The sequence below is a fragment of the Monodon monoceros genome, unplaced genomic scaffold (genome assembly GCF_005190385.1).
Source record: "Monodon monoceros isolate NGI ecotype Baffin Bay Population unplaced genomic scaffold, NGI_Narwhal_1 Super_Scaffold_11, whole genome shotgun sequence".
NCBI classification, from domain to species: domain Eukaryota; kingdom Metazoa; phylum Chordata; class Mammalia; order Artiodactyla; family Monodontidae; genus Monodon; species Monodon monoceros.
The window spans coordinates 128,008,502-128,027,332 of NW_021703767.1; the positions used below are offsets into that span (position 1 = coordinate 128,008,502).

Sequence of the window (18,831 nt, forward strand, 5' to 3'; positions counted from 1 at the left end):
TTCAGATGATCCTGTACATGCAGCTCCAACCACTTCTACACGTGTATTTTATATCAGCGTAGGGGTTTGCTGTGCAGTAATATTTCTTGTAGCAATAATATTAGCTGTTTTGCACCTTCATAGTATGAAAAGGATTGAACTGGATGACAGGTATCGTATATATTTTGGGAAAGGAAAAAAATAAAAGCAGTTGTTTGCATTTACATGGGAGCCCACACACACCCATGCCCACTGGTGCACAGTGGTGCAGGGGAAGAAGGGTGGGAGGCTTTCCCTAGCCAAGGGAAAAAATACTTGAAAAAATACTGTCTTTGTGTTTCTCTAATTCTATTTTTAAAAATCTGTGAAGTCAGAAATTAGTTTATTAGTTGGTGGAGAAGTAGTAGAGATCAGTTTTTTCCCTATCCCCTTTGACATGACTCTCTTCTAGACTCTTAGTACCTTTTTGAAATAGCCCTGTTTCTTCCTCGTAGTTTGTCCCTCCATCACTATCCATCCTTCTATCCATCCATCCATCCATCCAATTTATTAACATTTATTAAGAACCTGCTATGATTTAAATCATTAGTTCTCAACCTGGTCACACATTAGAGTCATGGGTAAGCTTTTAAAATAAATCAGAACTTAGGTACCCCCTTCCAGAAATTCTGATGTCATTGGTCTAGGGTGGTGTTTGAGCGTCAGTATTTTTCTTAGAGCTTTCTGGATGAGTCTAATGTGTAGGCTTTGAGATACACTGGATTAGATGTTATGCTAAGCGCTAGGAATAAAAAAAAATAATGATATACTTCATGGCTTCAAGTATTTAATCTTTGACATTAACCCATATTATAAAAGTTTGTAAATTTGATGATTGTGGTATGTGTATTATAGTGTGGGAATAAAACAAGTGCCCGTCCCAGCCTGGGTGAGTCAAGATGACCAGGAGGATGTTATAGCCAGGATAGGGTGAGAGGTAAAGATGGAATCATAGACAGGTTTATTTTCCTAGTGCACAGTTCTCGTTTCCCTCCTCAGTGATTCCCAGTTGCTGACTGAAGACATTCTCAGCTTCGTGACTTGGCTTTCAAGGCACCCTCCTTTACAGTCTGGAGATGAGCCTGCCTTGTCTCTCATCCTTACTTCACGCTCCAGTTAAATGATTATTTGTTCCTCACTTTTGCCCTACTTTGCCCTCCAGGACTTTTGTTCATGCTTTCCTTTGCCCACAGGGCTCCCTGCATTTTCCACTGGTTCAAACCATTCTTCACATTTCAACTCCATTGCCGTCTCTTCTGTGAACTCTTTTTTAAGCCTCCCAACCATCAATTTCTCCCTCCTCTCTTTGTCTCTCTCTCCTTCCCTCTCCGTTTCTCTGTCTCTCTCTCTGGTAGCAATTATTTTACTTTTTCCTTCTAAAATCAGTTTTTGTGTATTTGTCTCTCCTGCTGGAATGTAAGCTTTTCCCAGTTAGGGAGCAGTGCATCTTACTGCTGACTTCCCAGTCCTACATGGTGCCATACATACAGCGGGTAAGCATATGTGTGGCAGAAACAAAAGCACAAGGGGATGGGGATCCTGGTTGGATTAATTCCTGCCCCTAACTACTCTCTGTCCCCTCTGTTACCCTTTCTTTATCTGAGTAGAGAAAGAAGAGGGAGGAGGTCAGAGTGAGAAGGGAAATTCACGGGTGGGGTGTTTCAGAGTATGTTTTGTATATATGGTTGTGTTACTTACAATCGGGTTTTGTAGAGAAAGTACTGAGGGGGAAGTGAAGTAACAGGAACATTTTGATGGGACTCTGAGAGAGGATATGGCAGAGTTAGAGGTCACTGGAAGGCATGGCATTTAGTAGTCTGTCTTGATAAACACATTCTCCTTGAATGCTTGCTTGTGGGTGGGTGGGGGGCTCGGAACCCACAGAGATCAGAGTTGTGCAAGAACTTCAGAATCCATGGGGCTTATACCTTTGCTGCTGAAATAATTTGTTACCACCCATGAATTGGTGTTCCAGTTCTCTAGTTTTCAGGCAGATGTTTCCAGACATTGCCTGAATAGAAGCAGCTTTCATCATCACTTGTTTTCAGAGTACAGCCTAGTGGTTAAGAGCATGGACTGGAGCCAGCACGTCTCTGAATTCTGTCTGTGCTACAGGCCCAGATAGAGGAAGTTTTGTAGCTGCTTTATGTCTCAGTTTTCCTCATCTCTAAAGCAGAGATGATCATGGCACATACTTTGTAGGCATGTTGTGAAGTTTTAGTGAAATAAAAGTGTAAACTCTTAGAACAAGCCTGGCATATAGTAAGTGCCATTATTATGATTTTTCTTTTCATAAAGTTGCAGTGTGTTGGTAGTGATGGACTAATTTCTTCTTCATCTCTTTCCTGTTCTACTAGCTGTTATTTATTACATGCCAGGCAAGCTAACAGTGGTGACTAGAAAGTTCCCATCCAGTAATCTAATAGCATTTAAGAGACACTGCTTCTTCCCTCTGTGCTGGGGCCACTGAGTTAACAGTGGCTACCATTTCATTGAGTGCTATTTACCAGTACTGTACCAAGCACTTTACATGTATTATCTTATTTGACACTCACAGCCACTTATGGGTATGGTACTGTCCTTGTTTTAAAGATAAAGAAACAGGCTTGAAGAGATTAAATAACTTTTTCAGGGTTGCACTTCTAGGACCAGGGCCGAGCAACAGGAGGGACTCATTATTGTTGTAATAGCTGTATTGTAATAACTCAGTACTGTAATTGTATAAAGCACTTGTTATATGCCAGGCACTGTTCCATGTGCTTTTACATCCATTAATCCTCTTAATCCTCACAGCAGCCCTGTGAGGTTTGATGGGACCCATGGCTCCATGGAATTGCTTGCACAGGGATGGTACAGCGTTCTTCCATTCCTGACACTCAGGAGCCAGAGTCCTCTTATACACAGAGCTTATTTAGAGGCAGAGAATAAAACTGCCTGAGGTGTGCTCATGCCAGGGGCAGTTGGAGCCCAAGTGTGTGACTTTCCCTCTCCTGACACTATAAGCTCATCTTCTCAGTCTCTGTGTTGTGCCAGATGAGTGTATTCTGGAGATGCAGAGCTTTTGTAAAGTCCTTCCACAGAGGGATTGATCTGCACCCTGTCTATACTGTAGTCTTTCCCTGTTAGCTTGCAACTATAGGAGAGTTCACTCCTTTGTGGGATACATGAACTTGTTATTTGGCAATATCTTCATTTTCCATTATCTGCATTGCCCCATCACCCTTGCCATTACTGGTGACAGGGTCCCTTTTATTTCCCCTTATTCATTTCTGTATTCCCCTTATTCAGTGTCTAACAGGTATCACTGAATGAATGTTGCATGAAGAATTTGTTGAATGAGGAATGAGTAGAGAGAGACAGGAAACCATTCTGTTAGAGCAATAATTCTTTCCCTCTTTCAGTATATGTCAATAGCTCATGTCAGCAGCAACTCTTCTGTGTGGTTTATAGCTTTCTATTCCAAGGAAGGGTGTTTTTCTCTGTTTATTGATTGATTGATTCAGTAAGTGTTAATTGAGCTCTCACTAAGAGTTGGGCCCACTTGAGGCCTCTTGTGCCAGGCCCTGGCTTAAGTGCTGGGAAGGGAGGAGTGAACAAATAGGTACTTTTCCTACCCTCGTGGAGTTTACAGTCTGCTTGGGCAAGATAGATATTAAACCAAAAATCCCTGCTAGAATGTAGGTTTCATGAGGGTAGGGATCTTTGTTTCTTATGTTCACTGCTGTATCCCCAGCACCTGGCACAGTATCTAGCATCTAGTATACACTTAGTAAATAGTTTTTGAATGAATAATTAAATAAATGAATTACACAGAAAAATAGAGAAATATAAATCATAATAAGCACTCTGAAGGAAAATGATGATCTTTGCCCTAAGTTCTAACTTCAACGCTAAAGCAAGGTTAATGTCTTCATAACTAATCTTACTTGCTTATGAAAGTCAAATGAGATAATTTATTTAGACTGGCGTTAAACTATTAAGTGCTAGCAAGTGTACATTTTTATTTCATTTTTTACCTCATGTGATGTAGCTATGTAGATATTGAATTTAATAGGTATCAGGGGTCGAGCCCCAACTGCTCCGTGCTTCTCTCATAACAGTAAGTCTGGGCTTTCAAAGGTTTGTTCTGATCGCTTAACATTAGTGCTGTGCTCATTGTAGGGACCACTAAATATGGATGAGTGCATAACATCTTTGTATGCCCAGGCTTTTCAGGAATTCTGAGGTGGTACAAGAGTGCCACCTACTGTTGAGCTGCTGAAGAGAAACACAATAACTAGTAAATAATTTGGGGTCTGTGCATATTTCTTCAACCTGTACATTGGTTGCAGGTAATATTTGAATTATACTTTCACATATATTATACAACTTGAGCCTCACAAAAATCCTGGGAGGTAGGTTTTCTTAGTCCCATTTTATGGGTAAGTAAATTGTATTCTATTATTTCCCCCCTCTTTGGGGATGATAATGCTTCTCTCCTCTCCCCATTATTGAATCCTGGACTTTTAACAGATTTGATTTCCGACGTGGTCTTTGAGTAGTATATACTCAGAACTCCAAAAACAGGTGCCTGGTGGTTCCAGGAATTAAGGATGCATAATATTGGTAATAATATGCATAATTAGTAATAATAACTTGTAAGTGTATGTTTGAGGGCAGGGCATTGCCCTAAAAGGATTATATTTTTCATGTAATCCTTTTAGCAACCTTTTCAGGAGGTAGTATTATGGTTATTTTATCCACGAGGAATTTGAGGCTCCAGAAGCATTTTGCCTAAGGTCATACAGCTAGTTAATAAATGGTGGTGCTGGCAGTTTTGATTTCAAGGTTATGCTCTACATCTCTTCACTGTACTGTCCCATACCCACTATATGTGTAGACCTATATAGATCAATTTTTGAGTAGCAGCTTTTTATCATTATGTGTTTTTTTAATCATTAGGTTATGAAAATACAGAACTATTTTGTGGGGTGTGGTGATTTAAACAATTTTCATATTTAGGAAATTTGGGAGCCTCTTATGGGACTCTGCCAATTCTATAGCTAAGGGAGGCATGGAAAGTAGACCTTGCTCCTGAGGGGATGACATCCTGCCTGTGATTTCACTCTTCATGCTGAATTTCTATGCTTCACTTCTCCACTGCTGCAAAACTACAAGGGCTGAGGCAGTGAAATTGAAATGTGTGTAAGGGTGACCCTGGGATAAGGTCGTCGTCCACTGACAAGACAAAAGGACATTAATCTGTAGTAATCTTGAGTATGGGGTTCACGTTTATTTGAGCCTACCATTTTCTGGGTCTCCTCATTACTTAAAGAATATGGCATAATAGAATGCTTCACGTGCTAGAGATTTCTAATAAGTTCTGCAAATTCTAAAAAGGTGGGATTGGGGAAGTAGAAGAAGCAAAATGTATATGATTAAACAGATTTGAACCAGGTAGGAAGTCCCTTCCCAAGCTTTGAGCACGTTGGCACGTTTGATTTGCTTTCATACTCCATCATCTGTAGGCCATTTGATTTTGGACCATCATTAACAGAGGCCTGTCTTTATGCTCCTTTTCTTAAAAGCAATCTAATTGAGTGGCATGAGCTCTTTTCCTAAGAGATGGTTCCCTAGCATAACATTTTGTGAGGTTCAGGACTGCTATCTATGGTGTCTGAGGAATACCACATTTGTGAATGACTATGATATGATGAACCTGCCTGGTGGTTGTGGAGATAGAAAGGAAGGAAAAAATAGAGCTCTACGTTATGAGGCAGATTAAAATTTCAATATGGAACATTTGTGATAGAGGTCCATGCATTATTGTGATCTCCGTTAGGGTTTTAAGCTGGTTATAATAGCTACGTGCATTTTGTATGTATGGAAAAAGGAAATTTCTCATTGAAGCTGACTTGCCAAGTATTTCTCTCTTAAAAATTGTTTGCAGCATCAGTGCCAGCAGTAGTTCCCAAGGGCTGTCTCAGCCATCTACCCAGACGACTCAGTATCTGAGAGCCGACACACCCAACAATGCAACTCCTATCACCAGTAAGAGTTAATTTAATTCTAAAGATGGTTTACTAAAATTGTCTATGTTCTGTCTTTCCTTGGTCCTGTGTGGTTAGTTACGTGTGCCATGCTGTGTACATAGTATCTAACATGTACAGAATTAGGCTTTAACTTTTGCTTTCTAGAGCATTGAATGAAACATTCCAAAATTGGAGTATTAAAATTTTAGGTTTAATGGCTAGAATTAGTTTTGGGGAGGTTTCTGTAGATTATATTAAGAGGGCTGCTGAACCATCTCTATACAAATTCAGAAGGAGGATTTTCAGGTAGTTAGATAGAATAAGCCACTGATCTCTATGAAGGCAGAGACTTGGATTTTAATGAATTATTAGATGGTCTCATGGGCTGTGGTTAGGACGTTACATTGTCTTCTGATCATGATGGGAAACTAGATGCCATTAGAGTTGAGAATGGGGTCTGATTTCCTTTTTTTGAACAGGATTTTGATGAAAGTTTTTATACTGTAACATGTAGATGTTTGGGGGAAAATAATCATTCTTAGAGTATAATTTAGACATAATGAGGACTCACTCACCATACAAATAGGAAACTACACAATCATCAGGATAGACAGTGGACTACAAGTCAGGGCTCAACTCAATGGTGCCATTGATTAATGAGGTTCTTGTAGGCAATTAACTATTATCTCCCCTGGGCTGACATTTACTCTCTAGTAAACTAAAATTAAGGAGTATCTGTTCTTCACCCAGTGCCCTCTTGTGGTCTTTCAGTACTGGTTCTCATTAAGAAGTACCAGGATTCTTTGGAGAAACGGATGATTCCAGGACTGGGTCGGGAATGTGTAAGATAAACCTGGGACATTTGCTGAGCCAAAAATCCAGGAAGCTACTAAAGACAAGAGCTCCCCAAAATGAGACCATTGAGCATCAGAAAGAATAATGACTGCAGTGGATTGATGAAGTGATGTAAATGTGAAATGTAAAAATGTGTAAAAATCCACAAGTTCGTAATGATACTTTTTAGAAAAATCAGTCATTATGGGAGTTAACTAAGGCACCAAGTTAACTAAGACATTATTATGCCTTACTCTGACAACTGGCTACCTGCACTATTTCACAGTAACCAGATAGTGCTGGTTTATGAAGGAAAATGTTTTTTTACAGAAGAATCCCAGCTAATAAATGTGGAAGGAATGGTAGAATTAGAAAATCATACTTGCATCCCCTAATAAAATATTTGATTCAGGAAAAGTTCGTTAGTGTTTTAAACTATATGAACAAAGGGAAGTAGGGAACTTTACCATTTGAGGGATCAGAGTTTCACCGCCTGAATCCACTACTGAAACTTAGCATCATTAAAAGTAGGACAGCTAAGTATTTTGTGCTCCCAGATGGAGTATTCTTGTCTCCCCTCCCCCTCCAAGAGTTAACCTGGATCTAATCAAGGCTGTAAGGATCTAATCTTGCAGTTTACAAGAAATACAGGGATAGGGAAACAAGTTAGATGACACTAGAAGAGGCAGTTGCTGGACATTCTCCAGGATAATTGACGCAGTTTCTTTAATAAGATGTGGCAAGAAAAACGAAAGGGAAGGAGGTGGCACTCTAGCTTAAAAGAAATATAAGAGAAATCATAACAGCAGTTAACATCTCCACCAAGGAAAGAAAGACATAAGTTCCTCAGGAAATATAATGATAGATGTGAGAGTAGTCCAAACTATTTATAAGAAACACATCATTGCTTTTAATGTCTAGCTGTCAAGATTTGCTCATTAGAGTCAATTCTTGATGGTGGATATAACCTTAAAGAGGTAGATAGTAATTTATTATATGTGCTAAAAGCAAAATGCATTTTAAAAAGTCAGTGGAAATACATTTATTTGTTGACAAATTTTTTTATTTACCACCAATAAGAAGTTTATTTGTTTTGTAGACATTACCTTAAGGAGATAGATACTTCATTTCTTATGTATGATAAAAACAAATAGTGCTTTTAAGAAAACCCAGTGGAAATATATTTGTCTATAAATAAAAGAAGAAAGGAGCGGAAAAAATACTTGAAGACAAAATAGCCAAGAGTTTTCCAAAATAACAAAACACAACAGTCCACAGATGCAAGAAGCTCAGAGAACTTCAGGAAGGATTAAACACTCATAAATGCACTCATAAATGCTCACATATGCACACACACCTAGACATATCATGGTCAAGGTGCTGATCAATGGAATCAGGTTTTGTCAGCCTAATCCATCCATTATAAAGGTTTCCAAAGCCTTTCATGTAGTTCTTCTAGCAGCCACTGATGACCGTTGTCCAAGTCCACCCATTCTTTACGGATTTTTCTTCCCCAAAATACTATTCCAATGGGGATACCATTCCAATTTCTGCTTGCTAACACTAACTTTTATTCTGACTTTTTTTTTGTGCAATGAGAATTTTAATTGATGGCCAGAAATTTTGTTTTGCCGTCATCATATTAAGAATGATGGGAATTAGGGAACCGAAAAACAATTATGAATCTCACAGTGGTATGACTAGGCTGTATGGATGCCAGAATGATTAAATCAATTATATGTTTTTTTAGAAAAGATATTTTTACAAACATGTCTTCATTTGAAAAGGTTTTTTTTTTTTGTTAGGAGACTGTATTAGAAAATCTTTGGAGAGAAAAGCAGTCCATATGAGGGATTACATTAAATTCCATGAATCAAAGCTTGTTTCATTTGGCTGAAAAGCAGTTGAAGTGGTGGTAATATAATATTATTTTTAGTGTTTCTTGTTTTAATTCTGCATTTTAAGATTTTGGGATAGGTGGGAAAGTGTTTCTTTAAAATTTAGTATAGCCTTCATATGTAATTCTCCCTGTTCGTGTGTGTGCCTTTTTCCATTTATGATTCTTACATTCATTCATTCCTGTGACTTGAGTCCTGAGGTTCTAACTGAGCTAGTTGACCCTGATGCCATAATAAGGGTATTTATATTTCTTGGTTTGGCTTTGTTGGCTCCTCAGGTTATCCTACCTTGCGGATAGAGAAGAATGACCTGAGAAGTGTCACTCTTATGGAGGCCAAAGCTAAGGTGAAGGATATCGCAATATCCAGGGAGAGGATAACTCTAAAAGATGTACTCCAAGAAGGTATCTATTATCTCAAAATCAGGTTTTCAAGGAAGAAATGTTAGTAGTATAAAAATTTTTTTGTTTCAGAATTTAAGAATTTCATCTCATTTTGAGTTTAAGGATAGAAAGCAGTGCACAATTTGTTTCCTCTATAACACTGATTTTTATTTTCCCTTTCTTTAGATTTTCAATTTGCCTTAATATGGACAGCTTTGGTGCAATTGTTGATTTTCAAGTATATTAAGGCATAATTATTAGTGTTTGTCACCTTTAAAGTATATTTTCTGTTTAGTTCTTGTCTGAAGGTGATCACTACCTAGCAGGCCTCTTTGAAGCATTCTAAGTAATTCTCTCTGTGATGGAAAGTGTATGGGCTCTAGCAGAAGGCGCAGGCATGAGGATTGGAGTTGTGCCCAACTTCCAATCCCAGTCCCACAATTTATTACCTATGTGACCTTGGGGAAATAATTTCCTGTTTTCCATGTCCAGTTTTCTCTTCTCTAAATTTGGACTCCGTTGTCTACTCTTAGACAGTTATGAAGATTAGATGAACTGATGTTCATTAAATGAACTAACATATGATAGGTGTTTGAGAGATAGGACCCTGCCCTTCCCCCTCTTGCTGGTCCTTGCTTTCTTTTTTGAGTTTCAAGGTATTGACTGGGGAGAATGCTGAAAGAAGAAGACAGAAATTAATAATAAAATACTTTATTGAACTCTTCAAGTTGTTAAATAGAGAATTACTTTTTCCCCCCTTCCATAACTCAGTTTGGAATGTTTTGGATGCATGTGAGTCATTCTGAATTCATCTGTTTGGTTGAGATGCTTGTAGGTCAGTCACAGCCAAGGGAGGGGCTTGAACTGTCTCCAGTGGCAAATAGTAATTAATGGAAGCAGATTTTTTTTGGTGTTTTTGAACGTATGAGGAGAGTCCATTTTTCTCCTTTGTCTTTGCTCTGAGGCTAAGCCTAGAAACTCATAAATGTCTCTACGGATACCCCATTACTGAGCTCCAGTGCTCCTGTCTATATCATTAGTTTATTTAGGATATTTCAGAATGAATTCTCATATATAGTTTAAATTTGGTATTTCAAAAGGCAAGTTAAGATATTTTGTAGTTAAAAAGAGCCTTTAACAGTCATTAAAAAACAAAGATTTGAGTCTTTTTATGCTAGGGCTGGAGTAATTTTGATCACATTTTCCCTTGTTATGTTTAAGTTGTATTGTGCCAGAAAGTTTTGTACTTATAGTTTTATGAACGTTATCATATGATCTCAATAATTATTTTTCCTTTTAGGTACTTTTGGGCGTATTTTCCATGGGATTTTAGTAGATGAAAAAGATCCAAATAAGGAAAAACAAGCATTTGTAAAAACAGTTAAAGGTAGGATTTTATTTCCCATTCTGTTTCCATGCTGCTTTTCTGTCTAAGGTGGCTTATGTCAGCAAAATTGTTTCAGATTTTCAGTGTGTGCCAGACCTTAATCATCAATCAGTCCATGTTAATTTAGCTCATACAGTCTAACCTTTTAGGAGATTTGTGTTGTTTTCGTTAAGGTATAGAACATAGAAGCTAATAAATTAAGACATTATATATTTATTAGATATTACTCAGGCTTCTAATTAAACTGCATCCACTTGACTTCATTTTTGCTATATCTAATATTATGTTTTTCCTATGTTAAAATTCTTTGGTTTTTCCTTCTTAAAAAACATTGATAGTAGTTTTCCCTCCATCTCAGCACCCCTCCACCCCCAATACTGAGGACTTATAAAGAAAAAAAATGACCCCCAGACCCACTGAACCTTATGTGAATAGGTGCTATTTGCCTTTCTCTCACTCCCTCTCCTCCCTTTTTTTTGCTGTGTGTGTGTGTGTGTGTGTGTATTATTTCTTGGTAGAGTTTTGCAGGTATAGCTGTAGTTGGAATTGCTGCCCCACGAGGTGTTTACATTTAAAATATTGATAGTTGTTGCCAGATTGTTTTCTAAAAGGTAGTGATAGTTTATATTTTCATGAACAGAATACCTATTTTCACATATTCTCCTTTTGGAGAAATGTGATGCTTAATTTTTCACTTACTGATTTATATAAAATTTTCAGTTAGAGATTCCCTATCAGCATATACTAGAATATGTTTTTATATGGCTTATTGCCTAATACTGGTAAATTAGCAAGTCCTTTTATAATATTAGAATTTTAATGATTTATAATTGATTTGTATATTTAAGCTTTGTAAAAGCTTCAATAATTCTTAGGTAAGTCTATTTGCTCATTTTAAGAGAGAAAATGTAATTTAAAGAGTGCTTAATGTCTGACAGTGTCTGATGTAAGTTGAAATAACTAGTTATTAATTTTGGAAAAACAAATTTAGCATTCCAAATGCAGAAATTGAGGGCAAAATTAAATTCAGTTTTATGAGTAGGAGGTGACAATTTTGTGAAGTTCACAAAGTTAATTTATAAGAACTTATGTTTCTAAATTTAGTTAAAGGAATTCTTAGGAAGCATGAAAGGTTTGTGTTTATTGTTTCTAAAAAGTTGGGTTGTACTAATCTAACAAAAAAACTTTGGAATTTTCTTTTAATTTAGCAAAATTGCTTGTTTAAGGATGCTACAAACACTTTCTTCTTTCTAAACAGATGGTTTAACTTACTGTTAAGTAAGTTAACAGTTAATAAAATGAATTTATTCATTCACTTCTCCTAACCCCAAAACACTTCTAAAGATTGAATTTTAGGTTTGGTCCCACTAGGTTTTCTGACTAGTTTTGAAGGATACTTTACATATTACTCTTTGTAGATGTAAAATTTGAGCCCTAAGTTTAATAATGTCTGCCTTTTGTTACAGTTTCTCCATTTTTTAAAGGAAACATTCCCCCTTAATTCTAATATTTTTTCTGGGGTTTGTAAATATTCTATGGATAATTTAGAACTGGGATATTATTAATTTGTTCTGAAGGAATGTTGAATTAACAAAAGAGGTTTCTGTATAGAATTGGGTTGATTTAGGATTGGAAATGGGGGGAAAGGAAATAATAGTGATAAGAAAACAATGCAGATACTGGGACTGTTTCACAAGATAAGATTTCTCTTTCCGTGTACCTTTGAATTGTAGTCACTTGCTTGTTTCTCTGTCTTACCACTGTAATTATAATGTTCTCTCTGAGCTAGACGGAAACAAGAGAAAGCATAGTGAGTCCTTAGCCAAGATGTGGTCATGATTTGCGTGGGAAACACAGAGGAAGTGCACTGACCACGGTATTTGCTTTAAAATTGTTAGATAACTCCACATGATTGAGTGTCTCTGAGATTTATTCTTTTGGAATGTTATTTTTTAATTGAAGCTACGTAGAGTTGACAAAGTTCTTTCACAAATATGTATGCTTTGTTACATGCTATACAATTAGAAGTACAGCTAAAAATGCAAAAATAATTTTTTAAAAGATCAGTTACTTTACCTTTATTTTTTAACTTATTTATTTTTATATTTTTATTTATTTATTTGGTTGCACCAGGTCTTAGTTGCAGCAGATGGGCTCCTTAGTTGCGGCTCACCTGCTCCTTAGTTGCAGCTCGCCAACTCCTCAGTTGCGGCATGCGAACTCTAAGTTACAGCATGTGAACTCTTAGTTGTGGCATGCATGTGGGATCTAGTTCCCTGATGGGAATCGAACCCGGGCCCCCTGCATTGGGAGCGTGGAGTCTTAACCACTGCACCACTAGGGAAGTCCCTACCTTTGCCTTTAGGCATAAGCAGGAAATTGGAGTTTGGCTTCTTAAAAGTTATCATTTTTCACAGAGACTTAATGGATATCCCAATATAAATTTCCAGAGATTGAAATTAGGAATCTGAATTTCACACAGTGAATATTGTGAAATTGAATTCCATGAAATAAATGAATTAATTTGAGGTTATTCGTATTAAGTTCTTGTTTTTTTTATAGCTTCTAATTTTTTACAAATTAGAAATAAGTAGGGTTTTGTAAAAATCATTTTGTTCTTGTAACTTTTAGAATGTAAATTATTGTATAGTATTCTTTTCAAATATATACATCTTAAAGATGGACCTTTCAGTATTTAAAATTATAAGACTAGGACCAGACTGGGTAAGGTATCCAGGAAAATGATTTTTTCTTACTAAATGTATAAAATTATTTTTTCTCCAAAGTTTCCTTAGCTCATTATCCAGCTGAAGTGTCCCTGGCTTAATAGAACATGCTTATCAAAGTTAAAAACTTAAAAAATTATGCAAAAAATGACACATCCTGAAATTACCTTTCATTTTACTTGGATCTCTGCACCAGTTGACAAGAAGGTAAACTCTTACCAAATGGGTACAGACCTCCAACTATTACTAGTTTTCAGTTCTAAAAAGATCCTTCCAGGGCTTCCCTGGTGGCGCAGTGGTTGAGAGTCCGCCTGCCAATGCAGGGGACGCGGGTTCGTGCCCCGGTCCGGGAAGATCCCACGTGCCGTGGAGCAGCTGGGCCTGTGAGCCATGGCTGCTGAGCCTGCGCGTCCGGAGCCTGTGCTCTGCAACGGGAGAGGCCACATATTTAGATTACAGAAAGAGTAAAAAGGTATATTCTGCCATTTACTAAATGTTCCTAAATTTTAAGCAGTTTTTAAACAACTAGAGTTTATTTCAGCAGACATTGAGGTAAAGTGCTTTTTCAAAGAAGTAGCAAGTATTCCAAGTCCTTGGCTTTTTGTCTACCCATTTTGTATTCCTACAAAAGTTTTAACTAAGTGAAGCTGTCTGGAAAGGGAACACTAATATCACGTAATGAGAGAGGGAGTGATTCCACGGGTTAGTCTTGGAAGTAAATGAAATTTACTATTTCTCAGCTTTGACAGCTCCACTTTTAAGGAATGAGTGTATAATCATGGTGCCTGAGTTTAGAGGTCTGGATTTTACTGTTGGTTTAGCATTTTACTAGGTAGGGCTGGGAGGTGGATCTTGGCTTTGCCCATCTTTCTATCTTCTTCTGCCTCGTACTGCATTGATCAGAAGATCTATAAATTATTATTATGATTTTTTAAATTGTTGACATACAAATCTATTATTGGCTTCTTTGAAAGTATTTTTAAGGGTATACTGTTAATTTTGTTTTTGATATTTAAAAACCATTTAAAAAAATTAAGACTCATATTCAATTTTATAATGAAAATATACTATTCACTTAATGGAAATGTTCTTTTCAGACAGGGGAGAAAATCTTCTATACTTATTAAAATAGTGGTCCCTATAAGAGAAGGCATCCTTGTAGATTTGTGCAAATATTTAATGGCTTCAAATTCTTTGAAGGTGCAGACTAAAGATATTGGTAAATTGCATTATCATGTTTTATTTCAAAAACATTGAACTAAAAGCCAATTTTAGTTCTGTTTGTTACCTGGACCAAAAACCATGAGTTCAGAAGCTAAAAATAAAATGGAATAATCATGCTAATTTGGGCTATTATATGAAAATTAAATCTTTTTCTACCAATATAATAGTAGTTCTTTTTGTTTGTTTAACCACATAGAGGTAAGAAGAAGAAAACAATAAAATGCACCACAATCTCCAGTCAGAACTCCTGTGGTCATTTTTTTCTAATTCTATGTTTGTAAGGTTAGAAAGTTTAAACAGGACAGAAAGGTGCAAAATGTAAATTCTCGCATCTCTAAAAGTAACCACCGTAAACAATTTCCTATGATTCCCTCTGTGAGTAAGAAGAAAAACACAGCCAAATATATCTAATTTTCCAAATAAATTTGATTTTGAAATATAACTGATTGCACAAACACAGTTTTTCATCTTGCTTTTAAAATTTAATATGTCTTGCAGATTTTCCTGTCAGTACATGTAAATCTGACTTTTTTTTCTTAAGGTAGCTGCATATTATTCTTACATGCTAATTTAACTAGTTCTCTGTGATGGGCACTTTGGTCTTTGGTTGTTTTGAGTTGTTTTGTTGTTATAATTGAACAGTATTCTTGTTATGTTATATATAGATGAGCTTTTATGAGTAGACTCTTAGCAGTGGGATTGATGATGGTAAAAGGTATTAAAAATTTTGTTAGATGTTGTTTCCCCCACCTACCCAAGATACTGTGGATGAGCCTGTTTCCTCACACTCTTGCCCAAACTGACAGGTAGCTGACTTTTTTGTCTCTTCCAATCTGATGAGGAAAATGGCATCTCCTCGTTTAATTTGCATTTCTTTACTGAGGAATGAAGCAGAAAGTCGTTTTTTTAATTTTCCTGGTCATTTGTGTTGTTTTTTTAGTAAACTATATGTTAATATCCTTTGCCTCTTTTTCAGATTTTTTTCTTATCGTATGAGTTCTTTAAAGAAGGGGGGAAAAGACGAAATCAGCCCTTTATATGCCTTATGTGTTACAGATATTTTTCCAGTGGTATTACTTTGTCTGCTTTGTTTCTGGAACCTTACTTAGTTTCTGATTTTTATGTAGTCAAACTTATCCTTAATGGCATCTGTAAATGTTGACCTTGTCAATGAGACTCTATCTACTACAATAGAATTTTAGGCTAGACCTATTTAGATTTGCCTGTAACTTTTGATGAAATTTACCATACAGTTTGAGATAGTTACTTACTAATACCAGAAAATATTGATGTCATATGTATAATATTATCATACTATATATGACAGTGTCTTTTTCTTTATGTAGATCAAGCTTCTGAAATTCAGGTGACAATGATGCTCACTGAAAGTTGTAAGCTACGAGGTCTTCATCACAGGTGAGAGGAGAAACCACCCAGCATTGTGTTAAGCATGGTAGCATTGTATGCTACATTTTTAAGAATGTTGTAATGTGCTGTTAATAGAAAGCATTTCTGGAATAGCTTAATTTGTTTTTTTCCTGAATATAAAAGTGAAATGCATGCTCATTGCACAGAATTTTAAAACACAGTAAAATATAAAGAAGAGTATGTAAGCCCACATCTGGATAATTATAGCTGAGCTTTCAGGAAAGAGTTTATATTTATGTGCATCTTTCCCTTTAAAAAGTAGGATAATGATATACATATGCTAAGAAATATTTGTTATGAAATGTTGAACATGTAGAGTACCAAAGAAAAGAATAATAAACACCAGTAAGCCCACCTCCTGAATACATTGGTGGTTAACATTTGCCATTTTTGCTGTGCATGTTTATGTATCTATCATCTATTTAGGTAGATATAGATAGATATTTGCAAGTGTGGAAATATTTTAAACTAAATTGGATATCTTAGCACTTTCAATGCATTTCCAGCATGCATTTTCCAAAAAGTTGAGGACATTTTTCTATATAATCACAATACCATTATCTTTAACAAGGTTAACACACTTCTTGATATATGGCAAAACAATGTATCTAACTTTTCATGTAAGTAACTATAAATTCACATCCACATTTAAAAAGACTGCATAGTAGTTCATTGAATGGATGCACCACATTTTATTTAACCAGTCTCTTATCATTAGTTTGCAGTATGATTTTTAAAAAATACTTACAGTTCTGTATATGAAGAACTTTTTAAAAAAGCTTTATATCAGTCCTTTTCACAGAGCTATAATAAGAGATTCTATCTTCTGAGCCAAAAAGGGCGTAATTATAGTATCACAATGTGCAGTATCAATATTTGGGCAAGGTTTTTGTTGTTGTTGTTTTAAAGCACTATACAGAGTCAGCTTAATTTGTGTGCCTACTGAAAATTTGATCACATATGTTTAAAAAATGGAATGGTGACCATCATTGTTGGAAGATATTTATGGACTTCTGGAAAAAAAAGAAAGTGATGTGTGCAAAAGACATTATGCATTGTAATTTCTGTGTACTTTGAGCAGTTACTTGAGTTCTGCCAAAAAATAAGATGACTATGCAGAGTTTTATTTTTGAATTTTATTTATACTTTGGTTCATAGTCAAAAGAATTTGAGAACCTAAAAAGAAGGCAGCTATAGTAAGATGAATAAAATGGTAATGAAAATGAAATTGAGTTTTTTGGCATTGTGATGGTGGAAAAGAAGACAAATAAGCCAACATTAAGGAGACAATTATTTTTACTGTGATTGAACATAAAACAACTCTTAGCTTCTGGGCAAGCAAGGCTGAAGGAAACAAAGTTTGATACATCTCAGTATTAGAATGGAAGGAAATGTACATGTTTCTTGGGGAGAAAACTTTTTCTGGTTTCACATTCTGGGACAGATGTCATTAGCTTTATCATATACTTGGGACATTGATTAAGATAATGAACAGATGTACTTTTTAGTTTCATTGAAAATAAAAAAGCCAGAGACCTCTGAAAAAAATTGACCACACAGTAATGAGGGACTAAAGATGTCCTTTTGAAGGGTTAAAGTCATGTGATTTAAGAATGTTACCTTCCATTGACCTGATTCACTGATTCATTCCAAGAATAGAAGTCATTTGCAGAGGAATGGATAGATAACTGACCCTTTAGACTATATTTTCTAAAAAAAAAAAAAACACACATTTTGTTTCCTCTGAGTAACAAAGCAAGAACTGGGTAATGATCAATTGGGAATGTCCTTTTTGACAATGTTCGGAGTACTTGATTTATTATGCTGACCCTAGTGGGAAGAACCAGAGTGTTTAATACTAGTTTGTAATGTTAACCTAGTACTTAGGTACTTAGCTAGTATTCTTACCTTGATGAAAGGTCTGTACCACATCAGCACAGAAGTGGGTGGCAGGGGTATAGACAAAGCCAGGATTTTCTCAAAAAGCAGTTTTATATCCACAGTAGCCCAAAGGTGCTTTGGCTGAAAAATGTTCAGAGCAAGCATTTGCAGCATTTTCTCAGGCAGCTTTAAGCTATAGGATTTTCCAGCATCCAACTAGGATGAATTAGTAGCCCCAGGATACACTTAGGTGGTGGAATGGGATGACTTATACTGAATTAGGGTTATTTGTTACTGTACGTTCAGTGATTAGGGAATGTCTTCTAAAGGCAAGTTATGGTTTGATCCTGGTTAATTGTTCTTCCTCATCATAAAGTCATACCAGGACTCCTGGTTTTTAATGAGCAAAACACATTGTCAATATGTAGAAAGTATATGGTTCTTTCTACTCACTGTAGCAATTTATTTCATTTTTAAGGGGACTAGGGCCTATGACACATTTCTTTTGACCCCTGATGTCTAGACTGTTCATGGCTCTGTGTATGCATACGTTCTCATTCATTAAGTGCCCATTTTGCACTTGGAACACTGCTAGGCATGAAGGTTAAAAATGAAATAATGGGCTTACCTGGTGGCGCAGTGGTTGGGAGTCCGCCTGCTGATGCAGGGGACACGGGTTTGTGCCCCGGTCCGGAAAGATCCCACATGCCGCGGAGCGGCTCGTCCTGTGACCCATGGCCATTGAGCCTGAGCGTCCGGAGCCTGTGCTCCGCAACGGGAGAGGCCACAACAGTGAGAGGCGCGCGTACTGCAAAAAAATTAAAAAAGAAATAATGATCTTCAGTGATCATATTATAGAATTTATCAAGCAAACTCAATACACTCAGCAAGAAATGACATCTAGTTTCTGATTTTACCTTTTTTAAAAAACTAGTTTTGGTATGTAATTCATCATGTTTACTTCATGTTTTAACATTCCATGATTAAGAGTTTTAAAGTGTTGAAATATTTTAAAGCATCTTGAAATTCTTTCTTTTCATT

At 36.3% G+C, this 18,831-nt stretch overlaps 1 protein-coding gene across 2 annotated transcripts in view; it reads left to right on the top strand.

The window, feature by feature from the left end:
* RYK (receptor like tyrosine kinase) overlaps positions 1 to 18,831 on the top strand; it is a 94,683-nt gene that overhangs the window by 50,362 nt on the left and 25,490 nt on the right. The window contains exons 6-10 of one of the 2 annotated variants that reach the window (XM_029213963.1): positions 6 to 150; positions 5,948 to 6,048; positions 9,040 to 9,165; positions 10,445 to 10,531; positions 15,828 to 15,897. In XM_029213963.1, the coding sequence (XP_029069796.1) occupies positions 6 to 150; positions 5,948 to 6,048; positions 9,040 to 9,165; positions 10,445 to 10,531; positions 15,828 to 15,897 (529 nt within the window). Of the gene's footprint in view, positions 1 to 5; positions 151 to 5,947; positions 6,049 to 9,030; positions 9,166 to 10,444; positions 10,532 to 15,827; positions 15,898 to 18,831 lie in introns of both variants that reach the window. The other variant, XM_029213962.1, reaches the window with a different exon arrangement.